The sequence below is a fragment of the Syngnathus floridae genome, chromosome 14 (assembly GCF_059516105.1).
Source record: "Syngnathus floridae isolate MCC-2025c chromosome 14, RoL_Sflo_1.0, whole genome shotgun sequence".
Taxonomy (NCBI): Eukaryota; Metazoa; Chordata; class Actinopteri; order Syngnathiformes; family Syngnathidae; genus Syngnathus; species Syngnathus floridae.
This window is the reverse complement of record NC_142426.1, coordinates 3,280,955-3,306,955: the sequence shown is the minus strand read 5'-3', so window position 1 is coordinate 3,306,955 and position 26,001 is coordinate 3,280,955. Positions and strand designations below refer to the sequence as shown.

At 45.8% G+C, this 26,001-nt stretch overlaps 1 protein-coding gene across 1 annotated transcript; it reads right to left on the bottom strand.

Annotated features, from left to right (window-relative positions):
• Window positions 1-521: 521 nt before the first annotated feature.
• insra (insulin receptor a) lies at window positions 522-25,788 on the bottom strand. The gene is made up of 21 exons (XM_088395352.1): window positions 24,761-25,788; window positions 19,482-20,030; window positions 10,692-11,028; window positions 8,449-8,588; window positions 8,223-8,367; window positions 7,926-8,134; window positions 7,517-7,643; window positions 7,181-7,434; window positions 6,234-6,401; window positions 5,814-6,012; window positions 5,432-5,724; window positions 5,126-5,265; window positions 4,753-4,912; window positions 4,575-4,671; window positions 4,434-4,501; window positions 4,112-4,341; window positions 3,817-3,927; window positions 3,587-3,746; window positions 3,178-3,307; window positions 2,957-3,091; window positions 522-2,620 (listed from the first exon to the last, which is right to left on the bottom strand). The coding sequence occupies exons 1-21, from the start codon at window positions 24,831-24,833 to the stop codon at window positions 2,266-2,268; spliced, it is 4,080 nt and encodes a 1,359-aa protein (XP_088251478.1). The 5' UTR covers window positions 24,834-25,788; the 3' UTR covers window positions 522-2,265.
• Window positions 25,789-26,001: the final 213 nt, after the last annotated feature.

Genomic DNA, 26,001 nt, shown 5'->3' with positions numbered 1-26,001 from the left:
AATTCTAAAACATTGAGCAATAAAATGCATATAAATATTTAAATTGGAATATAACACCGTACCAAATATTAAGTAAAATAAGTATACAAGATGCGACCGCATTATCTAGTTTTCCAAGAAAATATTTAGAATGAAAATAATTGATTGTATCCCATGATATTAACATGTATTTTAGTATATTCCTGCCTTATATTTAAATATAAAATAGTTTATTGCATGATTATCAACATATCTTTAAGGTCGATTTTAAAAGCAATAGTTATGTAATTTACCGTATAAAAATACTGTACACTCCTTCAATACAACGAAGAGGAAATCATTTGTCCAGCAGGTGGGGCTATTGTCCCACCATCACCCCAAAAAGTGTATTTGTTGTCATATTTGGTATTGAGGCTACTTTTAGAAATCATTCCAATATTTCGAGCATTTTTGTTCGGGCTGCAAGTGTACCTCATGTTTTGTTCTTAGATAAAGACAATCCCATTGGGTTGTGTGGAAAACAAGGAAATAGCAAACTCAGGTTGAGATTCTCCTGAAGGCAGGATGCAACTTGCTGCATTATGAACATTTTATTTGCTCTCGTTGGGGATAACGAGGATGCAAAATAACAAAACAAAACACCCCTTCACTTATCAAGAAAAGAAAGAGGACCAAGTGCTGTTGGTTGATCTTGAGTTCACAAGTTTGGATTAAAAACAAAAAAAAAAAAAAAAAACTAAAATGAGCGGAACATTTAAAACCTTTTTTTCTGCAACATGAACTATATACAAAAAACATCAATCAACCATGGATATGCTGTGTATATATACACGATATATTAATAACAAAAACAGTATACATAGCATAATTTTGAACACCCGCTTTGAAAATAAAAACAGCTATTGGTCAACGTGAGGAGGTCTTTTTTTTTTTTTTTAAATATCCTTCAGCTGTAGATGTGTAACGGGAACAAATAAATAAAATCAGACAACAAAAGGTGTCCTCCTGTGTGCCATTTCTGTTTGGAATACTGCAGAGTGCGAGGAAGTAAACAACAACAAAAAAATATCACCATGAATCAGCTGAGCTCCTTTCATCAGTCTGTTCAAGAGTTTCGAGAAGGTCACTTCTTTTCCTTCTTTTTCACAAGCTTTCACAAGCCTTTCGACACAGGAGTGGGGAGCCCTTTTTGTGGTTGCTTTTTTTTTCTCAGGGGGGGTTCCAGTTTCTCAGAAGCCTTGGCGGGGTTCCGTATATGTACAGTGATACCTTAAAATACGAGTTTAACTTGTTCTGTGACCACATTCATGCAGAAAATCATAATTCCCCAAAAATCTGAAAAAATGAAATGCCTTTACTCTGTTCCGGCCTCCCAAAAAATAAACATAAAAATCGGGGTATGTTTTTTAAATGAAAAAAAAAATAGCACGCTCTACTTTTGCACTTTACAAAAGAAAATCTAATGAGCATTGTGCTACTCCTACTGGTTTGTGTGCCAATACCAGCGGAACGCAGTCAATTACTGCCATACAGATATTTGGAGCCGATCAGTTTCACAGTAAGCTATTTGAAGTGTTTGTTAACATAACGCAGAGAAAACTTGGCAATTAATTTGAACATGCCTGAAATTCTCAACTTTTTTGTTCAGCTTGCATCTCAATGTCTTGCTCTCAAGCCAAAGACAACTCGTATCTACAAAAACGTGCGTTGGGTCACTCGTATCTTAAGGCGCCACTGTAGTCCTACTCTTATTTTCAGAACAACCTTCCATGTGGCAGTGGGAAACAGCTGTTTTTTTTCTTTTGGGGAGGGAGGACACTCCACTTCTTCCAGTGGCTTGGCAGGGCTCCATATCTGTGGTTTCCATCTGATTTTCCCCCCCACAATAACCAGAGAATCAAGCCTTTCAGCATAGGAGTGGGGAACCCATTTTTTTTCCCGGGGGGTTCTTCAGATGCCTTGTCAGAGGTCCGTTTATGATGCTTCCCACCCCTCGCTTTCATCCAAAAGTTTTTGTTTCTTTGTTTGTTAGCAGCCTTGTTTCACAGTTGAATCCTTTCTCCACAAACTTGGCAAAACAAATATTTCTCTCTCTATTTAAAGTATGTACAGAGGTAAGATGCAGGAGATCCTACGTATAAAAAGCGCTGTAGTGTGTGTGTGTGTGTGTGTGTGTGTGTGTGGCAAAAGTAAAAATCCTGAGGTATGCATTGAGGGTTCTCTGGTGAGAGTGTGATTGTTGTTATGTCTAAACAAAAATAGATTCTGTGGAAGGAGCGGTTCCAGTTAGGAGGGGGGGCTGTGGCGCGGTAGCGGCAGTATGCGTCCGTTGGTCTTGCCGCCATTCATGTGCGCAAAAGGGATGTGGTCCTCCTCGAAACTTCCCCCGCCGCTGTCCCGGTCGGGGCAGCAGCGAACTTCCTGTTGTGAGTAGGACGAGGGGTCCAGGGGGATGCTCTCCATGTTGTCCACGTCCAGGTCCAGGTCTTCGACACTCTCGGGCGGCTTGTTGTCTTCGCTGTGGAAGAAGGAGCGATCGCGGTAGGACGGGTGCAGGTCGTCTTGCAGCATCTCGATGATCTCCTGGAAGGACGGTCGCATCTTGGGGTTGTGCTGCCAGCACATCTGCATCAGGTTGTGTCTGGAAAAGAAAATAGAATGTAAACAGTAAATTGTATTTGTATCTAATGTTCTGTTTTGTTGTGATGCTTGAGAGTTTGCATTATTTAGGGTGATATGGCAGCTCAAATTGATTGCCTTATGAGCCTTTCTAGTTTTGGTGGTTTGGCGCCGTCTTGTGGCAACAATGTGCAATTACAATTCCTAAAAGGCCACATCAATTGACAACCACCTTCCAGGTGCCAATATTTACAGTTTAAACTGTAATACATACCACAAACTATTATCCCAAAACACTCCAATACAATTTATAAACTGAGATGGTTGCAATTTGACACTGTTGACATTATGTACTCACAGTCTGTCCGTGCAGTACTCTGGTCGGTTCAGGTGTCCTCCGTCCATGACATAGTTGAGCACCTGCTCGTTGGAGAGCCCTTGGTAAGGCTGCTCGGCCAGTGTGCTGATCTCCCACAAGACCACCCCGAATGACCTGTGCGCAAAGCAAAAAAAAATAAAAAATGCTGCGATGCAGAAACCTTTCTTTCATATGAAGTTCAAAATCAAGCAATCACCAACCAGCAGTCCGAATGTGCAGTGAACACCCCGTCCTTGAGCGACTCCGGCGCCATCCACCTGACGGGCAGCAGACCCTTCCCTCCTTTACGGTAGTAGTCTGTCTCGTAGATGTCTCGGGTCATGCCGAAATCTGAATGGAGGAAAAATAAAGCTTATTGAGCAAAAGCTATAACACTCAAAATATTTGATTTAATAATAGAAGTTCATATTGTGAAAAAAATCTGAAAAAATTCATTCAGAGGAAAAGAAAGCCAAAAAATAAATTAAAAAATAAAAGGATATTTAATAATAATTCAAAAAAAATCTGGAAAAGAATACAAAACCAAACATGTAAAAAAACATTAGCCAAAAAAAAAAAGAAAAAAAAAAGACAAGAGTTTCCACATCTTCCCAAGTTGAAAAACCGCACCTCCTATTTTGACGGTGAAGTCTTGAGCCACCATACAGTTCCTGGCAGCGAGGTCCCGATGCACAAACTTCTTGGCGTTGAGATACGCCATGCCGTCGGCGATCTCGGCCGCCATCTGGATGATCTCCTTTAGCGTGGGAGGCGGGCGGCCCGGGTTGTTCTGACAATGACATCCTTACATTTAATCGCCGAGCACACTACGGTCGAGCGAACGTGCGAGGGAGCGTTACCTCGGCGTCAGGGCGTAGGGCGCGCAGGTAGCTCTTGAGGTCCCCGTGGGTCATAAGCTCCATGACCACTAAGGTGGGCTGACCTTTGGACACCACGCCTAGCAGACGCACCTTAAAAAAAAAAAAAAAAAAAAACAGAAAGGAAGTCATTATAGATTTGGTGAGCACATTTCAAATTGCAATTGTCATGATGAGCCTATTTAGTGTTTCTCAATGTTGAATAATTCTTTTCTTTTCTATTATTGCAGTAATTCATTACATGGTGTATTGAAGTGGTTGTTGCCGGGACGCTTACCACGTGGTGGCCAGTGAAGGCCTTCATGACCGAAGCCTCGTTGAGGAACTCGATCCTCTCGTGCAGGCTGGCCGACTCGTTGACCGTCTTGACCGCCACGCGCGTCTCGCTTTCGCCCTTGATGATGTCCTTGGCTATGCCTTCGTACACCATGCCGAAGGTTCCCTGGCCCAGCTCTCGCAGGATTTTGATATTGTCGCGGGGCATCTCCCACTCGTCCTCCTCGTACACTGAATGTAATCGCCATTGCAGTCAGCCAACGAGGATGCACAAAATTTTTTTTTTGGAACCATCCAAAAAAGTATAAAAAAATACAGCTTACCGTCATTTGCGCTAAGGTACTCAGGGTTGGACGAGGTGTAGATGTTACCGCTGGGCCCTTGGGTTTGGCTAAAAGGAAAACAATCACGTCACTTCATGGAATAAGAGCGGCGCTTGAAGATGAGTAACTGAGGCCGCCTACTTTTTCTTGAAGATAGCGAATCCGACCAACGCAGCAAACACCACCAGCCCGCAGATGATGGGTCCGATGACAATCTTTGCAATGTTAAGAGAATCTCCTGGTAAAAATAAAAACACCGGACGTGAGACATCTAACACATTCCCGTGATCGCATCACGCCAGCGGCAGCAAAGACTTACTCGCGTCCTGAACATAGAAGTACGTGGGCTCTGTCCACGAGCCGTTGCCAGCCAGGGAGGTGGCTCGGATCCGCACCGAGTAGTTCCCGGAGTGCATGACTCGCACCTTGCAGCCGCGCGCGGTTTTGTACATGCTCCTGGACACGCAGTGGTGTAGCTCCTGTGGCGCCACAACAACACATCATTCAAGGGCTAAGTCTCGTTTCTTCATCTCCTCCGAGATCTTGCCGGAAGCCAGCTCAAGAGACGCAAATATTTCCATTTGGTTCATATCTGGTATCCACACAGTCAGACAGGCCCCGATGAAGAAACTGGCCTGCCTTGCAGGGAGGGGCTGCTGTTTTGGTTAGCAGCAGACGACGCTTGTGCTCACCTCGCTGTCGCCGATGCGCTTGTAGTTGATCTCGTACAGGATAATCATGCCGTTGGGGGCGGTGGGCTCCTGCCAGGTGATGTGCGCGGTCATGTCGGACACCTGACAGGTGATGGGGCCTGCGATGTCGTCGGCTTTGTCTGTTGGGGGACGTGAAGCACATACTATTTGCTTGTGATCGGTTACAGTACCGTACGTACATCGTTACCTGATTTTTCAGGTATATTTACATCACTTGTGTAATTTATATTTGACCACTTTATACTTTAACTCAACTCATTTTGTAGTTAAGTGTGCGAGCATAACCTTCAGGCATGGTGCGGGCGCTGACGTAGGCCGCCATGCTGCAACGGGCCGGGTCAGTTGGGTGGTTGCAGGCGTGGATTTCGATCTGGTAGCTGGTGAAGTGGCGCAGGTTGGAGATGACCGTGGACTCCTTGGCCGGCACGGTGACCACCGTCTTGGTGCTCTCGAATGTCTCCTCGTCCTCTGGGATGGCGGTGCTCGACAGCCTGGCGGTGCTCGACAGCCTGCCTGTAGCGGTGGTGGGGCACGTTGTGGTGGCCCCTCCCATCGCAGAGCGCCGTTGTCTTGTGCGTCTGAAAAGTGAAAATAGATTTTTTAATTTTGTCCAACAAGTGTTTGAGACTTGACGGCCCCTTTAAATCTTAATGTGGGGAAGTCTTACCTCATCTCAAAGACTTCGTTGTGGAGGTAGTTCTCGAAGGTCTTCCGGTATTCCAGCTCCTCTTTCTCCTTCTTCAGCTCTTTGTCGGTCTTGGGACAGGGGCAGCATCCCGTGCCGACGCCCTGCTCCTCCATCTGGTTCCACTTTTGCTCCTCGTTGCCGTCCACCTGAGTGGGTACCCGCGAGGGCAGCTTCATTCCTGGGGAGATGAAAAGATATGGTCACAAAAAGGGGACCGGACAAGCCACTGACTTCAATCCTAACTGTTGCAGTCATGTAAGGCAACCTTTTATTATTTAGCATCATCTACTCGGGATAGCCTTTATTTGTACCGTGACCACGCTCGTTTCCTCTTTGAAATGAATAGGAGTACTATTAATCCATTCTCAGGGTCTCAATCACGACAGATAAACGCCTCACCCTTCTGACAGTAGTCAAACTTGTAGAGTTCGCTGGCTTCGGCCTGCCGCTGACAGAAGACGAGGTAGTGTGTGATGTTGCCGTTGGGGTCGTTGGGGGGTTTCCACTTCAGGATGATCTGGGAGGATGAGTTGGACGATGAGAGGGGGTCAAGAGGGACTGACGGTTCTGTGGACAGAAAAACAACAACTCAATAGGACTGTGGAGGAGCGCCTGTGAGTGTGTTTTGCAAAAAAATGCATTGGAGTCCAACTTTTTGTACTGTTTGACAAGGAGAAGCAAAAGTGATGATTAGCATATCGCGCTAACAAGCTGATATATGCTAAGAGGTTCCACTTGAAACACAAATTGATGGGTCATGGCCGACGGTGACAAACATGAAGGATCAAAGTCAGGACGTGATGAAGGAGGGCAGTCTGCATTGTCAGGGTGAAGGCCAGTGCAGACTATTTATGAACCAAAGCACCTTGTCACCGGCTCATGCTCATACGGAATGATGGGTCTGCCCTTGGGCCCGGGACCAACAATCTGGCCAAGAAACCTTGGGGTGCGATGAGAGAGCACCAGTCAGGCTGCTCTTGACGTGGCTACCGAGCTATCGCAGGCATATCCAACAATCTCTATTCCAGTGTTTCCATATGGTATTAATAATATAATATAACGTATTTCAGACTGAAAAATTGGCACACAAGCCTGTCCTCCCTTTTTCCATCTTTCCACGATGAAAGGATTTATTTCAGGAGGTGCTAAAGATGACGGGTATCAGAATCCTCACGGCTCCCGGGAGAGCACTTAGTAAAAAGTGATGATCCAGGCTAACAAAGTCACACTTGGGCCATACGTTGCTAATATTGCGCTTGGCCGGCATTGCTGTGTGAAGTTCACTTTACTAACCCCTAAGCCTCCCTTCATTTCAACACTTCAATCGATAAGCGAAGTCGACTTACTGGTGGCGTCGGTGCGCACGTAGATGATGTCGCTCTTGGCCCCGTGGACCTGGTGGTCGTCGGAGGCGGAGAGCTGCGTCTTGACCATGATGGCGTACTGCGTCCAGGGCTTGAGGGGCAAGATGAGGTGGCCCGGCTCAGAGTGGTCCCTGCTGCCTTCGGTGGAGCGCGGCGGCGGGTCCACGTCTGCGATCGCCCAGCTGTTGGAGCCGCACGCGTCCTGACCGTCAAACTCGGTCACGTTCTGAAAAGGCCTGAAAAAAAAGAGCAGTGTGACGTGAAAATGCTTGAAAACAATCGACACTCCAGTGGCACCGTAACGGGAAAAGAACTTACGCCTCTTTGTAGAGTACCATGAAGCCCAGCAGGTCTCTGAAGTCCGGAGGCCAGAAGGGTTGCCACTTCACCATGATCTTATCGCTCATGGTGCGGACCTGAGTGAACCTCAGCACGTGATTCTCGCCTGGAAAAACATATTTGGACCATGAGATGAAGAAAGGGCCAGAAGATGTTCACCAGTGATAAAGGTGTCTGCGGGAGATGCTCTTTACACCCTCAATCATTTTAATGTGCTGAAAGAGGTTTTGAAGTTAATTGAATCTAAAACGCAATGTTGTGGATCGGCCATCCATCTGCCGAAGCCGATTTCATCCTAACACGACACGGAGGAGTGGATCGTCCATCTGTCGAACATGTTTTTGAATCAATATTTTCATGGTGGGTTGCCACGGCGACGGCCACTTACACGAGGCCTGGTCGCCGTTGTTCTTCAATGCGATGTCGTTCCTGCGCTTCCGGGTGCCGGTGACCTCCTCCATTTTACGGATCTCGGACATGCACAATTTGGAGTTGTAGTGGAAGAACATGCGTCCCTGCATGATGCTTAGTCTGTGCTTAGACCAGTCCCACAGCTGTCGCAGGTTCTGGTTGTCCAGGGCGTAGAAGGAGTAATTGCTAGGGAAGGCAGGAGAATAGCATGACTCATGCATGACAAAAAAAACCAAAGTTTGAGATCCCTCTCTGCAGGTAGAGGACGCCTCACCCAATTTCCATCTCCAACCCACGGATGACGCGCAGCTTGCGGAAGAAGGAGAGCGAAACCAGGGCGTAAGAGCGCCGCACCATCAGGTAGCCGGTGATCTCCTCCAGCTGGCCCAGGCTGGCCTCCAGCTCTGCCGCTATGTTGTCTGTCACACACAAAAAAAAAAAAAATCGGTTTGTCATGTTGCCTGGTCAGACTTTGAGTGCGGCCATTTTGGGGGGCTTACTTCCTCTGCGCAGGTTAATGACCAGGCTGCCATTGAGAACGGTGCAGCCTCTCAACGCCTGAGCCGCCGTGACCGAGTCCACGGTTTTCAGACCCGTGCACACTTTTGGGCAGAGTCCGGCACATGGAATGCAGTTCAGCCTGTGCAGACAAGAAACAAAAACGGGTTGATACACTTGCAGGGAAAAAATGGGAACTGTCTTCTTCTTGAAATTCTCCCCAAAAAAAAAAGGTCTGTTCATTTAACATGTGTGGCAAAGTTTATACAAACAGCGAAGAACGCTCAAGTCATCCGGGGGTCACGGCGGTAACAATGACAATGCCCTTTATCCTTATCCTGCCTTCATATCTGCTTCGCATCCTGAGAGAAATATCAAAACCATTAGCGGATAAACGTTCCCGCCGCTAAATGTGCTTGTCTGACATTTTCTTTTTTTCCTTCCTCCTGTCTTGAGTCACTTCACCGCAATTAAAGAAAACAGTGAAGAGAAGTGGACGATAACAAAACAGCTCCATTTATACCTCTCGAATGAGGCGAACCCGCTTCTACAACCCGGCTTGTGCAATGTTTTCGTAACAACAACTCTTGCCATAACAGATAAGCGCAGCTGTGTGCGTCTGCTGTATTCAATTATTTCCCTGAAAAGCAATCTGCACAATGCCATCATTCATAATGTGGTGGTGGTGATGAGTACAGAAACAAAAACAAAAAATTACTCCGAAGTCAACCGCAAGGGATTCACTCAGCAGACCCACCGGAGGTATTTATTTTTCCCTAGAGTGATTAAGGTTGTGATTAAAGCGAGGATTAGACACCAGAGATGGACGTTATGCTCGGGGGTCATCGGTGTGATCGGCGCCGCATTGCGAGCTGGCGGCTTTATGATGACAGAACGGTTTCGTTTGGCAAAAAACACAAAGGCAACTGCAAAAACAAAATGTCAACGCTGCAGCAAAGAACTGAAACTTTGCAGTCCGTGCTCCGCGCACACATAGTGACGACCCAAGTTCCTCGCGGTGTAGCGTCTACTGACAGGGCGTCAGCTAATTGGCCGCATTATTCATGGTGGCAGGGGAGAAAAAAAAAAAAGCAAGTATTGCAGCCACTTGAAGATTAATGACAGATTAATTTGGTTAAGCAAACAATCGAAATCACTGCGACACTTAAAAAAAAGCCTCAGGAAGGACACGGCCAAGTATGTGGGTTCCGGCGTCAGGGAGGAAAAGAAAAAAACATCTTTAGCTCACGATCCACATTGACCTCATTCCCTTTGCGTGGTGCCATATGTGCAACTTTTGAGTGTCGGAGTTTATTCTGAGCGACGGCGGCGGCGAGAGTTGAGCTGAGGGAAACTGCTGAGATGCGACAGTACGAAAAGTTGAGGTCAACGTCATCTGCAATACATGATTGACAAAACAAAAGTACAAAACAAGGCTTCGGATAAAAAAATAAACAGATTGTAAATATTACCGCAATCTCGAGAGATCAAAAACAACCATTTGAATTCGGTTACAAAACAGCAGCACTTTCTGAAACGCTCCAACAATCCCAGATGCATTCGCTTCAAATTGTTTGTCTACAGGTTTTGCTTCACCGTTTGTGCTCAAATATCCTTCCTTCGAAAACTGCAACTATCGTACGGCAAGGCTCATATGGCGACGGCGACAGCTGTCAATCTGTCTCTCGTCATTTTGCAACACGAGACGAGACGTGCTCACGACACCCCGCTGCTTTTTCTTGTCTTCGGCCTGTCAAGAACGATCAGGAATGTTTGGAGCTCAAGTTGGCTGGTGGGCACGCCCAAAAAATAAGCCAATTCCCTGTTGAGGTCCGCGAGGCTGTCGGAGAGAGATGTGAAGAAGGTTGTCGGGAGGTCAGCGCGTTTATAAATCTTCCATCCGGAGTGGAAAATCGGTGAGATAAATAGGACAAAAACTGTAAATGGAGTCAAGTGGAGCAAAGGGGGAAACACTTCATGTCTGAGTCACTTTGTGGCAAAGCAAACTTTTGTTGGCAGGCTCGAAACCATCAATTTCGTGTAGCAAGAAAACACGTAGAGTGAATTCAGCCTAAACCTTTTCCGGATTGCTTAGAACATCAGTGAAAAAAATCAATTGCTTCAAAAAATGCAGAATAGGGCGGTTTAATGAAATGTAATTTTGTCAATTAAATAATGACTGAGTCTGTCTATTAGCGAGCGAGAAGACAGTTTTAGAAAAATGCGAGGGCGACGGTGCACTCACGCGGACGATTTGACGGTGGTGTAGCCGGATGGACACTCTTGGATGCAGCCGCCGTTGTGGATAACGTACTCGTAGCACTTGGGGTTCTTGCTGCGCTCCTTCTCAAGCCTGCACCTGTCGTTGAGTTCCTGGCAGAAAGCGAAGGAGACGCAACGCCAGCCCTTGAAGGTGTAGTAGCCTTCGGGGCAGCGCTCCACGCAGCTGCCCCGGTGCTGGAGGCCCTGGCAGGCCACGCAGTGCTCGGCCGACTGGGGCTCCAGGCAGCCGCCTAGGCAGCGCTCGTGGCAGCACTGCTGGTCCCGGGTGCAGGCGCGGTGTTTGCAATGGACTGGGCACACTGCAGACACAATCAGGGCAGGATGGTGAAGACGTTACTCTGAAGCGGCCATTGTTTGGATCAAAGGAGATTTCATCTGGGTTGGATTCGCAATGTAAATACCGCCTTGAGTCATATGGTAGGCTTTCCTGTGTCTCTTAATCATGGGTTCACTTAAAGGGCAAATATATCCTGGCTCTTAAGTGTTTATTTCATAAAAAGTGTTCCACTGGATAAAGATCAACTTCTATTTGATGTCCCTTTCTTAGGGAGGCCATCTAGCTCACAAACCAAACAGATTTATAATGCCGGACCTGACAGACCAGAATTCTGAAAAAATACTATAACAAATATTACAAAAATAATTGTGGCTCATCTTCCACACAGAGCCCAACAAATCGTTTTCAAGAGATGAGCCGCCCATCAGCTGTTTTTTTTTGTTTTGTTTTTTAACTTGGGAGGGCAAACTGGAGCTATCATTTGAACCCCAAACAAGTCAGATATGCAAACACATCTTCCCGTCCCCACACTATCATATGCCCTGGAGGAATTAAGAGGTTTAGATCGCTTTATTGCTCCAGAGAAGCGCTCACAGGCCAAAGTGAAATCCCTCACTGGGCCAGTCAGCAACCAAAGGGATCATCTTGCAGCCGGGTAACAACAAGTAATTGTATACAAACAGTCGGGGGCCGGGGTGGCGGACATTTCTTCGACACCAGACAAACGTTAATGAGGAAGGGCTCTACTTTGGCCGGCAGGAAGTAAACACGAGCGACGGTTGACATCTTTTGCAAGACAGACACTTTTGTAACATGAAACGATGAGTGACGGGTGACTCAAGAACACACGACAACAACCAAAATGTGTGGTCTTTGTGAACACTAACGGAGCAATCGGTGCGTTACCCGAACAAAGAAGGACGGATAGCGAGGCGCAAGGTGTCTGTTTATGCAGGCGTCTGCATATGTGTTTGTAATAATAAGCCTCTTATGTAACATTAGATCATGTGTGGAGGCACATGCGTATGTGCGCGGGCATTTGGTTTTGACAAGGACAAAAGGTTCTTTGAGGTAAACAGGATCTGCCTAAAATAAAATACACTGACCCCACTTATGAGTTGGATTAAGCAGCGGGAAGGGGTTGGCTTGTGTGTTTAGAATAACCCATGCAAGGGTTACATTTTGCTTCATAGAGGTCACCTGAGTGGTTCTCACAGTTCTGAGGTTTGGGGTTGGTTTCTCAGCTGTGGCTTTACTATACAAAGTTGTTCATTTTGAAAAAGTTGTAATGATTTTCATGCTTGTATCTAAGGTTGTAACTTGCTATTTCCCATTGACACTCAGCCCTTCCCCATGTCCTCCTGCCACCTCTGAAGGAAGCATGTGTGGGCTTCAGCAACATGAGAATGGCAGTGAAAAGGGGGAATGTGAGGAGGGGCTGGGAGGCACCATGCGTGGGGAAAATGCTATAATATAACCGCTGCTTCTTATCTTTGTGGTTCAATCACCTTTAATGACTTCACAAAAAAAGCCCAGGACGCTTGAGATCCCAAACATAGCACCCAAAGTTTGTCTCTAAACCTGTCCTTCAACTTTGACGCACACGGTGAACAGATCACCGTGGCAGGATGCGGACTCCCGATCCCGCAGCAGAGCTCCATGACGGAGTGTCGCGGCCACAAAAGATCCACCCTCGGCCTTAGCCAATGTGTTGGCTAGCTGCGGAGGCTAGCCATTCAAACGGCCTCTCCCCAGCTCCGAGGAAGACAGGCCCCCAGTTTTAACCCTTTCGGAACCCTCTTTGATGGCAGCTGCTCAGCATGAGAGCAAGAGGGAGGAAGGTTTTCGACAAAATATTATACACACACTGAAGTTGCTTCACATGCTTACAAACTTTCAACCAAAAAAAAAAAAAACCAACTCAGACGGAAAGTACCACTACAAAAAGGCCCTGCAGCATAAATCTTTGGCTCTATAGTTCTGAGGCACATTCTAGAAATTCTCACGGGTCGAAATTTGAAGTCGGCAACGTCTCGAGTGCTGAGTCCACCACCTCTTAGCCGATTTGTAAACTTAATTAAGGTGTCTGAGGCCTACTCCGGCTTGTAAGTAAGACCAAATTAGTTAATCGGCTTGACTGCTGCTGCTGCTGAGATTTATCCTTTTCAGGAAAGACCTGTTGGAATGTAACATTTGGAAATAATTACACTGGGTTTATGTGTCCGAAAAATTATGTACCGTGCACTCTCCGATTCATCGCTGGGGAAACATTACAGACAAGCTCAAAATCTGCACTAGAGACCATCTAAAATTGTATTTAAAAAATATATACTTTTTTACCTGCTCCCACACAAATTCAACTTTGGTCCTCTGATGCGGAGGCAGAAATTCGGCAGCCAGTGGAGCTGCTTCAAAAACGTAACAAGCCGGAGACCAGCGTCATTGACTTTCCAGAGAGACAATCAATAAACGCAGTTTAATGTTTAATGAACCAGTCAATGGTTGGTTTGGATGAATGTAATAATAAATAAACAGCGGCAGTCTACTTGCATTTTGTTTGAGTAATCACCTCGAGTTGGCGTTGAACAGCACAAACGTGACAATAAAAATAGGAAAAACACACCACCCTGGGACTCAAAACGCCATGGCAAGTTAATTAAAAAAAAGCTAACGCTATGTTAGTGCCACCAGGAGTTTCTTTATGCAAATATTTACGAAGGAATTATCGCGGTAGCATAATATAATGATAGACTGCGGCATGTTCTGATATTGACGTATAAAATTAGGTTACTACGTCAGGACTATTTCATAAACTTAAGACGCCTGTTGTTTGTTAGTATAGGTAGCTAGCTACTTATCCCAAGGATGAATGATATTATAAGAGAAATTGCTTTGATTGACATTGGTGTATTAGCTAGCTCACAAGTTACAATTGTACCTTGACTTTTGGGTTGACTTCATTGTGTGACCAAGCGCGCAACTCATTTTACTTGTACTGCAAATTAAGCATTGCTTATTAAAGACTGCCTACATACTGAAGAGCCTTTCTCTGAGGCAGAGGCACCGCCATCCAGCCATTAAATCATTCCATGGCATCCTTTCAATTTGGCATGAAACAACCACTTATTCAGGCCTCATGCATCAAGTTCATATCGAAAGGGCAGAAAATGCAAAACGGTGTGAGCGGCGGTGTGCTGGATGCTAATTAAAATTCCACTGCCATGACAAGGGCCAGTATTTAGTTTCTTCTTCTTTCCCCCCCCCCCCCCCCCCTCCAAAAGCCCAGAGGAGACAAATCCAAGTACGGACAAATATAAACGCTGCCTTTCTGAGGAGGAAGGCAACACGAGTAGCAGATCATTTCGAGGAAATTGAACTATCAAGGTTTCTAACACAACAGTTGACGTCTGAACTGTGAACCGCAAACATCTCGCCTAATAAACATAAGTGACATTTATCGTACAACTACTTCACTCACCTTCATCCTGCAGCTAAAATGAACCATTATTCAAGCCTACAAAAATAAAGTGGTGTAATTCACATATCACTGTGCAGCTGAATCTCACTTTGCAATTCGGAATATTTATTCCGAAATCCGTAGCATATTTTGACGATATTTCATGTTCTTTGCTTTTCTAAGCTTTTATTAACTGTTACTGACCACAGATTCGTGGGAAAACAAAGGGCACCATGCTCTCGTGCAATTTTCAAATTGAACTTATCCTTGAAAGGTGAGGAAAGATTCCAAACAAACAGCCACTTGTGAGACCTTTTAAGGATAAAGACAACTCAAATTATCCGCAAGTCTGAACAAACATGCCAAGAATGTGTTTGGCTGATTGAGTCTAGTGAGTTCAGGAAAAACAAAACAAAGAGAAAAAAATCGTGACTAATGCGAATGAGGAGAGTGCATTTGTTTCGTCCTTCCTGCTATGCCTCGCTTATGACGTGTTTTGATTTAGCAGCCGAGGCGGCGGGCTTTGGCTGAGCTCACGGGGGTGACAACAGGTAAACAATTTCATTAGCGAGCTCCGCTTTCCACTGATGGAGAACATAAAAACAACACGGGGTGGGGGGGTGGTATGGCTCTTTTTGTTATGAACGCCCCCGCTGTCGTAATCGCCACCTGAAAGCAGGATATCCAATTTGTCCGTGACTGGAATAGAAATGATAAACACACATGCGGAGCAATGGTGACAGGTAATTAGGGCCCCTGCTTGACAGGCAAATGACGCATGAGATGCCCCGTGTGTCTTCGCAGCCTTTCGGACCGCGCTGTCAATCGGAAGAGCAAGTCATTTGCACGCTAAATGTTGACTTGGACAGTCACGCAAATATATTTCAAAAAGCTACAGGGACGCTAAGAGCTTTTTTTTTTTTTTTTTTTAAATCAATTGTATTACATGGTGGATACAGCAAAAGTCTATAAATGGGCAAAATTTGATTTGCGGGGACTGCAAAAGCCAATACTCCGTTCTTGCTTTTTCTGCATCGATTAAATCCAACCACCCAACTCAATCTGGAGTTCAAGAGTCAAACTTCCACACAGATCGGAAGGCTATGATGAAAAACGCCTGTCTGTCCGGCTTGTGCTGGATGCCTGAAATGTCTGGGATTCCACGGGGCTGGCCCCAGTAGCTGTTCGGCGAAGAGTTCGCAGGGTGCAGCTTCTGGCAAGTGCCACAGTGGTGAAGTCAGCATGTGTGTGTGTGTGTCTGTGTGGCGGGGGTCGCTATCAGAATCATCTGCCGCACACTTAAGAGAGCGAGACCAAGAACTTTCTGCAACAACTTCAAGACTCTCAAATGTACCGATTCAGTTCAGTGGCATTGTTTTTATCTTACTCAGCACACGCGGGTACACTTAGGCTTGATTTCAATTTAGAGTGAAGGGAACAAAAGAAGAACACATCATTCTTGCTTAATTATCATGCCCTCCAGCGGTAGGTCGCTGGACTTGAAATGAGCCACCAAGTGCATCATTGACTAGGCGGTTATGTTAGTAGCGTGACGTGATGATGTTTTGTTGATACAAGTATTGAGAAATAAACGGGTCTGCTACTTTGAGGTCGGGCAGCGTGAAAGAGACAAACGCCGTCTTTGTTTCTTCAGGTCACCAAGTCCCTTACATCCCATATTGATTAAGCGTCAGAAAGTCGAAAATTTCCCAAACCAGCTTCTTTCTATCCTTTCATCTACGAAAAGTGTCCGGTTCCGCGTCCGTTCATAACCCGGCGGTTGAAATGGCACAACAAAGACGGGAAACAATCAGGACGAGCACAATCATCTGAAGTGGGGAGCGGTGGCGCCACTGAGGATGGCAATAGTAGCCCCGCCCACATGGGAGCAAGGGGGCCAGAATTCAGCAGGCTCGTGAAGTGCCCTCGTCCGTCTTGACTGCTAACTTTGCGATTCCTTCCTCCGGCGAGTGATGGATGGCTTAATGTGCAGTCACACTGCACTGTTACTCTTCCTCTGTCTCCTAGCAACAGCAGCAAACAATAACCCCCCCCCCCCCCCCCCCCCCCCACACACACACACACACACACACACACAGTTATGTCCATGTGCGATTTCTACGGCTCATCTTACGCACACACTCGGAACCTGGAAAGCTTATGTCCGTACATGATGAACCTCTTCGCCTCGTCTTCTTTTGTCCAGAAGGTACTAACCAATCAGGAGAAAATCATTAGTTATGCAATATGTATCGACTCCAACCTAAGAAGGGTAATTAAAATGGGTTTTAATAATAATAAAAAAAACACACACACAGAGGGAAATGGGCCATAATTGTCCTCGCAAAGATTGCAAAGATTAGCAGAGCAAATAAGAGGACAGGTGTTGGAATAATTTTAAGTGAAGCCTTGGCCTGCCAGACCTGGAGGCCTTGCCTTTATGAGTTTATCTTTCCTTTGATCTAGGTTCTTCCTTTTTAGTGATAGGGATGTCTTTTGATCCCTGTCAGCCATTTGTATCCTTCCTGTCCTTATGTTGTCTGTGTGTTTTTGATACCGTAAGAGGCCTTCACTAACAATGAGCAGGGCTTATTTGCATAGGTGACATGTTCTTTGTTTGATTCACAGGAACTTCATTCCTTTTATTTAGCTGTAGGTTTGGTTCATAGATTGTAGTTTATCAGACCTGTTTTTCTTTGTTAAGGGTTATATACAGTTAGAAGTAGTTGCATAAAAGTTATCCCATATTTACTCAATGTTTGTTTAAGGAACTGCATACCAGTTACCTCACGTTTGCTTAATGTTTGTTGAAGTGTTTAGGACAAGTTCCTTATTATTATTGTGTGTTAATTTACCAAGTAGATAAAGTTAGCAAAGCTTTAGTTGCATTTGTTCCACAGCAAAGCGGCAATCAACGTGCTTCAAGGTATTTGATCACAGTCGAGGACGAGTCAGCCAACTGTGAGGGAAGACGGCTGGTTGAGGAAAGAGAACGGCCTCTGCGGGGGGTCACGAGCCAACAATGAAGTGCTAATTCACACCACACTACATTCTTTAGCTAATCAGCGTTGCTACAGACACAATCTCCCCTCCCTTAGTGTAGCAACGCCTCTGTAACCAGGGCAACCATAACATTAAAAAGAGGGGCACGTGGAGTAAGGACTCAGAACTGATGGAGGTTGTAACTGAGATTGCTTTCTCTATCATTCTCCTCGCGAGTAAACCTGTTCTGGTTGTCTTCTCCTCTTCATTCCAGCGAGTGATTTAATGTCTGATCATATTTAGACCTGACAACAGGACACATTGCTAGGAAACCCCGGAAGTCGTGAGTGGAGTAACCAGAGAGCGAGATATTACTCATAAGCAGAGTATTTTGCTGCAGTGGAAGTTGTTAGCAGAAAGTTATTACACTACAAAAGTCCATCAGGGATTCATAACTCCAAAAATAGAGTGCTATATGGAATGGAGGAAGAAATGTATTTGTCTGTCTAAACTGAGAGGTTACTAATTGACACAGTCCAAATAAACCTCACGGGTTGCCTTCAACATGACCGAGTAGGTTGTAATCAAACTCAATCAGAGTTGTGACTCGCGGGGGATCACAAGTAGAGTCAACAAGGCCGTTTCTCATCATTAGCTGGCGTGGACGTGACACAGCACGTGTTCCGGCAGGCGCGGACGGCCAAATCAAATCAGTGCGGCTAACCGCAGCCACCCTCAAGCCGGCTTTGTCCAAAAGGATGTGCCAAAGTGAAGCGGGGCAACCTGTTGCGGTCGCTACGCTTACACCTAAAATTACCCTTCCGGGGGTGGGGGGGTGGGGGGGTGGGGGGGGGGGGGGGGGGGGCAGACAGCGTGAGGAGGGTGACAAGAGGTTTCAAACACGGGCGCTAAGCCAAGTCAAGCCGCAGGGGATCTGGAGTCAAGTTGTTTTGTTTTGCGAGTGTAACCCAGTGACTCTTACAACAGCTGCCTAATCTCCTCATTGTCGACTAAGCAGTCACATTGAGAACAAGCAAATCTGTTTTATAGACATGGCTCGAAAATCATACCATTTGGCAGTGGAGCTTTTGTGGAAAGATATCTTGACAGTCTTCCCCGTAGAACGTGTGACAGTGTGCTTGACGAGCATGTGACCCGGGGAATCGGTGCATGTGGTTCAACATCTGGTCTGGACCAATTGTTGCTGGAATAAACCCTTGATGCTATTTGGCGGATAATATCCACGCAGGTTTGTTTAGTGAACCAAAGACAATCAATCAAATTTCATCCACTCTCCAACCTGTCAACTTGGGGGGGGGGATTTACGCTGCCGCTGCTTTCGAAACGTGAATGGGCAGCAGCTGGCTTCTGCTTCGCTGAACAACTGCTGAGCGACAAACGCGAGCCGGGAATAATTGGATCAGCAACTTTGCAGATGTGGGTCACAAGTGCCTGTCGATCTCAGAGGCGGGGACAATGTCAAGTCAAAATGGTGACTTGGCCTTTCACCGAGTGCACAATGACGTCGCAGATACGGCCAAGGATTAACGCCGCGGACGGCCGACGCAATTATTCCAAATGACTCCAGAAGGGGATTAGGGTGTTCCAAAACAACAATTTATGGCTCCTCTCAGCCAGCAGGTTTGTAGACTCTCGTTTCTTTGGAGACGCTCACACGAGATACACAAGTTTAGTTTGCATCGTGCCAGGAAAACACAAAGTGTATTGGCGCTCTCGCGGTACCGAGCGCTTCGAGTACTCGGAAGAATCTTGCACGAGGGTGCTTGCACCCTTACGCAACATGGCGGCCTGCACTTGAACAGCTCTCGAAAATGTGCGTGTGTTCTACCTGTGTTTGTGCTCCCTGCTTTGTGAAGACTGTTCTTTCTCCTGCTAAGTTGTATAACAATATTACTGCACCACAAGGATGCCAACTTAGCATCAAGGCTATGAAAACAAACGTCTTCATGACTTGTTGTCGGGCGTCTTCAAAGGGCAGGTTGTGTTTGAGTTGTGCGAGAGTTAAGAAGACTTACTTCTCTGGCAGTGCTTCTGCGTCCAGCATCGCTCGCTGAAGTGTCCGTTGATGGTGGTGGTTTGGCAGGTAGTCTTTCCCACGGACGCCCCGGGGCACAGGTCCCCGCACTCCCCGTCGTTTTTGTTGGCCATGATGTAGTTGTCCTCCACCGAGTCCAGCACCTTGGACCAGTCCAGCGTGGACAGGTAGCAGAGGTCCGGGTTCTTCTCGATCCTGACGGCTCCACGCGTGATGTTCATCAGGCTGTACAGGCCCAGCTCACGCAGCTGCAGCATCTCAAAGACCACCAGGGCGTAGTTGAAAAACAAGTTGTTGCCGCGGATCACCGTCAGGTTGGGAAACAGCTCGGTCAGGCTCTCCAGGCCATACACGCGAAAAAGCAGCAGGAAGTCGGTCACCACCGTCAGCTTGGGGAACGACAGGCCCCGGAAGTCCTCAGGCTTGCTCCCAAACATGAGGAGGATCTTGAGGTGGCCTTCGATCACTGTGCAGTTGGCCAGCAAGTTGAAGTTGGTCACACTGTTACGGATGTCCTTGCTTCGACAGACTAGAAATATGGAAAGGGAGAAAATTGCAAAATTTATTTTCAGCAGTGGGCTGTGCACTGTGGCTTCCTCTAACTGTACCAGAAATGACTTTCTCTACAGCATCCAGCTTAAAGCTCCAACAACACGTCATGCGGGGCTAGCTGAAGACAACATTGGAGTCCTGTGGTGGCAGACTTGCAGATGATAGCGCCAATGGGCAGATAAAGAGCTTACATAAGGCTCAGAAAGCAGCAAAGGCCAATCGCCTGGTGAGAGTAAGCGCGCTACGCCCGCCTGCTCTACACGCACACACCATTTTTTCCAATAGTGAATAAGACCTGATCCATCCCGCTACTTCTTCTTATTCATTTGCTGTGCAAGTGCAACTTGGGGCATTCCAGGGTCAGCTAATAGTTCACGAGTGTGAGGCACGCAGCTCTGTATTTGTTTACCGAGGCAGTCACCGGTGAGCTGGGTGCACAGGGGTCGTCCGGTCAGCTGTAAGGTGGCGAAAGGCATGCATGCGCCTCTTTATGGCCCAGACCTCCTTTGACATCTCTTGCGTAAGTTTGTTGGGTGTAAACAAGAACGGATATGGATGAATGTTATCGACAAAATAAATTGGGTACCAAAAAAAAAAAAAGTTGGAATCGCCTCAGTTATTGACATAGCTACTTCTTAAAAAGTGTTTTCCTTCTAATTTATCCGCAAATAAGAAGCAACAACTATGTGACTGAGTTGGAACTAGAAGGGAGGGAAAAGAAATTCTGAAAACAGCAAAGTGAGAGCCACGAAGAGCTCAGCTTTCGTTTCTGTGGAGTGAACGGACAATCGTACAATAGGAGGGGATGCCGCTGCTCATAAAGAACGCACCGAGTGACCCCGCGCACCAGGCCAGTGAGTCGTCGTCGCGCCTATCAGCGGTCACTTTCAGCCGCCACCATATTTTTAGCGATAGCCGAGCTAAGCCATTGATAGCTAAGCCCGCTGGAAACGGCAACGTGGTGCGAGATGGGAATTTTGGAGGAAGACCGAGCTCGTCCATGTGCGAACATTTAGCCGCGACTTTTGCCAGGGCTCGTAAATCTCAAAGGACGTGCCGGCAAAGGCACAAAATGGCCGCATCGCAGGTTGTGGCAACGTGACCCGCCTTGAGCAAAACAAACAGAGAACTCTTGCACGAGCGAGTGACAAATCCATTTGAGCTGTCATACAAGTGTGAAAGATTAACCGTTGTACAATAAAACTCAAATAAAGTACAAAACCACTAGCCCGTTAATGACACAATGCGATATGTGGTTAACGACTGAGTCGATCATTTCGATGCAAGCGGACAGATGTCACTGTAATTCCCTGAAATAGTTTTTTCTAATACTACAGGCGGAATCGCAAGAAAAATGACTTATTTCGTGTATTTTTTTATTCATAATTATTGGACAAAAAAAGTTATGATCGGACTGATGTCAACCAAAGTGGACTGATTACAAAAGCAGCCTCAAGTCTTTTACACAAAAAAGTTGTTGTCGAAGAAAAATCAAAACCAACAGCCGAGTTAAACTTTTTTTCCTTTTTCAGCAGAATATAAAGATAAAATAATCGACAAGACAATTGATTTTAAAACTACTTGTTCGCGACAGCCTTCATTGTTCAACTTTTAGGACGTTTTTCCTGCACGACACAGGTGTGCTCACAAAAGGTTCCTAAGGCGATGGGATGAGATTGAAGAAAAAAAACAATAAGGCCTTGTCGGTGCTGCCGAGAATCATCAATGAGCCATTAGCAGGTCACAAGACGAAGCTAAGTTTGAACAGACTGCTGCAAGCGAGCTATTCCGATCCCACAAGGGGTTGTCGGGGGTAACACGTTGTTAGGCTGGTACTGTGCTTGGGGGCAAGGGTGAGGGTGTCTCCGAGAGGGCCCCCAATAACGCGGGAACACAAACAGTGATTGCGACACTTCCTTTTTCAAGGTTTCACCGTTCTTTGTGCTTTCTGTACAAGTCAGCGCGATTGTTACAAAAACATGTGATGTAATCGTCTTCGGCGAGCTTGTAAAGAACTGCGGCCGATGCTTCGCTTCACCCTTCCGTTTACTTGCTGCTTTCCAACGACGGAACCTGACGGGTGTCACACCTTTGGGGCGATATGGCCTAAAATAATAATAGACAAACTTTTTCACAAAAAAAATTCACGATGTACTTTTGTTCCTCCGTCAGTCCGTTAAAATATCACTTGAGCTTATGCATTGATCGCCGGATGTGTGTTTTGTTTTGTTCAGCTAGCCACAGACAAATGGCCACATTGCACGAAATACAAATTACGCCGTCTGGCTTTGAGAATTGTGCAAGGAAAATAAAGGCGGGTTGGTTTTGATGATGCTGTCAGCAAGGTGTTAATTTAACAAGTTGCTTGTTACCGAAGCTGGCGTTTACAGTGGTACCCGACAGGCCCGGACACATTTCACTGACAGCTGATTCCATCCTATTTACATAATAGATAAGAGGTGAGATTCGTTTCTTTCCATATTCGAATAAAAACCTAAGCGGAGTTTTTTTTTTGTTTTTCGTTTTAAACCCACACATGGAATACAACAAACATGTTTGCCATGGCATCATATTTTCCGAGGCTCTGGAGTGGAGTGCATGATGAAAAGTGATGTTGAGGATTAATAGGCAGCTTTGTTGTCGTGCCCGGTACGCTGCATGTCCTTAAGACAGTGGCCCAAGAGAAAAGTGAATCATTTGCAAAAATAAAAACGTCAATGCTTATTTTACATGTGTTTGCTCTTTTTGTAATGCTCAAAGCTGCTGCTGCTCAAATTGCACTGCTCCATAATATATGCTAGCATTAGCCACGAGGCTGGTGTGCTCAGGAAAAAGTCAATAGCCTACGGGATCTTTTTGGGGGGGGGGGGAATTGCCGAAGACAACAGGGAAAACGTGAAAATACGAACACACAATGTTTACTTACTTAAATTTCAAACGTATTATTTTAATGTCGGCCAAATGCTAAAAAAAAAACAACAACAACAACTTTGCTTGTAGTATTTAGCCTACAAGTACGCTTGCAAATACTTTCAAATGTATATGCCAGTCAAAAAGTTTTACTTGCACGCATTCATTACAAATTTAAAATTATGTCAAGTTAAAGTTAAAGTCCCAATGATCATCGTCACACACACATCTGGGTGTGGTGAAATTTGTCCTCTGCATTTAACCCATCCCCTGGGGGAGAGGGGAGCAGTGAGCAGCAGCAGTGCCGCGCTCGGGAATCATTTGGTGATCTAACCCCCCAATTCCAACCCTTAATGCTGAGTGCCAAGCAGGGAGGCAATGGGTCCCATTTTTAGGTATGACCCGGCCGGGGTTTGAACCCACAACCTTCCAGTCTCAGGGCGGACACTCGACTACTAGGCCACTGAGCTGGTTAATTAGGTAAAGTTGGAGAAATTGCGTCAGTTGGAAATCACTGCACAAACGCACATTGGTTCAGTTATTCATTTAAAAAAAAAAAAAAAAAGAGCTTATAATGTCACATTCCTTTACCGAGAGTTAGAAACACAAAACAAAAAGTTTAACTTGGCCAGCAAGCGAGAGCTGATTATCCTCCAGCATTCTCAGGCTTCTTAGCCGGGAGGAGCGACAGCGACAACAATTTGTTTACGGACACAAACAGACGATAAGTTGACGACCTTTGTGCCTTTTATGCGCACGAGGCGCCTGTGACTTACAACATCGTCAATACGTCGTCGTGGCCAAAACAACAGCGCTTACAATCAAACGTCTACTGGCAACTCTGCGGTCTCTCACTGGAATGCTGACTTTCATCAGCAATACTGCATTTCAATGCATTTCCTTTTCAATTGCTTCAATCCATATACACGTCTCGAAACAGTGCATGTAAAAGTCTACACACCCTTGCCCAGAATGAAAGTTTTTTGTGAACGAGACAAAGATAAACCCTTAGACACTTTCATGTGACCGAAAACCAGTACGGTTCAATTAAAAAACTGAAATGTTCAAAAGGCGAGCTTCAAAAATGCAAATATTATGCATGCATAAATACCCATAACTTATATTTGTACATTGTTGCAGCAGCCTTGGCAGCATTAATCAGTCTATCAGTAGTTGTACTAAGTTCATCTTGTTTTTCCTTTTTAATCACTTCACTGGTTTCTTTTATATCAAACAAATTATTTTAGGTGCATTACCTGACATGTTTCAGCGGTTTCTTCCGCAGAAACCAGTGAAGTGATAAAGTCTATCAGTCTTGGTGGCTTCCCTGGCCAGTTTTCTCCACGTCTTTTCATCAATTTAGGAGAAACATCCAGTTAGTGGTGATGTCACAATTGCACTATATTTTATGTGACTGTCTTCGTTCCACGTTATATTGAATGCCTTGCAATAGTTTTGCAACCTTCCCCTGACTGGTGCCTTTGACTTGCGAGTTTCCGTTGATGCTGAGGATACACGTTGTGCTGCAAGACGCGACCACAACAGAACGTTCAGAAAAGCCTACTAAAATCAGAAAAGCCTACTAAAATATCTTAACTTCATTTGGCGTTAGTGGTGCAATTGGGTCGGTTATAAGTCACAATTAATGGTGGTAAAAAACTTTTGTTTATTTTCGATGTTTCCCCCCTCCAACACACTTAATTCTAATGACCAAGCTTGTTCAAGTTGTACTGTTTATTTCCAAGAAAATTATATATATATATGAGGGGTTGGTATTAAAATTAAAAGGCTACTTACTTTCCGCGGTGGTGGTCACGAAGCAGGCTGCGGCCAAAACAAGAGCCAAAGGCCGGAGCCACATAACGGACATGTGCTCGAGCAAACTCCAGAGTAATCCTTGTGGCGAGGCAGTTGGAGACACAAAAAGAAGGGGGCGAGGACGAGATAGTTGTCCGGGGATGTAATTCTTCTTCAGGAAATTGTTTTGCTTTTGCAGCGTGAGCCAGCAAGTAAACAAAAATGACCCCGGAAGATGGGCGGAGGCACGAATCCAACGTGTTCACTCGGCACTCAAGCTGGCGCGGCGGCTAAAGCTAATGTTAACGTCTGGCTTCTCCGCTGGTTTGTGGCTTGAACTCCCCCGACCAAGTGAGCCCATAAACAGCTTTACCTGGCAGCTAACGTTAGCAACCAGGAGCTGACGAGCTCGTTGTCAAAAGTAGCCAAGCCCAGACAGACAACCAAGACCACACACGTCAAAGTTTGCCTCACCCAGAGTCACCTACAAAAATGGGTTGTTCCGTCCAAATGGCAAATGGATGTTTGGTCTAATTCCGTTTCGTTCAGGTGCTGTGAGTCCAGGTCGCTGGAAACCCGCGTGGCGCAACGTTTGCGTGAGTTTCGGAAAAAAAACAACTCGCGTGAGTTTCGGAAAAACAACAACTCGTCCCACGAATGCGCGTCAACCGTGGGCCAAAGCATGGCAAAAAGTTATCCTCGTGCGTTGTTTCTACTCCGAACTCCGACGCAAACTCCAGTGCTGAGATTTCCGAAATTTTCTGCAGCTCCGCGCGACAGCAAGTGGGCTCCACGGTTTTTGTGGCTTTTCACGTGAACGTCACACCATCCAGTCGCGTTGCTCGTGTAAAATGACAGACGCGCCACAAACCAGAGCAAAGTCGTACTTGTCTTCTATTTTGGAGCTTTTTCAAATCTCGTTTGTTCTTCTTGTACGGACAGAAAAAAGATAGTTGCTCTGTCACCCAGGCTTTGTGTGTTGACTGTCTTTTTTCTTCTTCTTCTCCCAGGCAGTAAACAAACGCTGCCAAGGGAGGCAGATGGGTTCCGAAGGAAACACGGACTGGACCTTATCGGATTCACAACTGAGACTGTCGAGAAGATCATTTCAAAATCCACTTCTCATCTGAATTTTGCATTTTTACCACTGCTACTCCTAGCACTATTGTTGTTGCTATGAACTACAGGAACCCTATTGTTTTTGTAGAAATTCTTATAAAAATTATTTTTGTCTTTTCCAT

Coding starts and splice junctions, on each gene's coding strand:
- insra (XM_088395352.1), bottom strand. CDS start 24,833: ATGTCCGTTATGTGGCTCCGGCCTTTGGCTCTTGTTTTGGCCGCAGCC. Junction 5,266..5,431: donor CGCCCGCACCATGCCTGAAG/GTTATGCTCGCA, acceptor GTCCCCCAACAG/ACAAAGCCGACGACATCGCA. Junction 3,308..3,586: donor CTTCACCGTCAAAATAGGAG/GTGCGGTTTTTC, acceptor TCCTCCATTCAG/ATTTCGGCATGACCCGAGAC.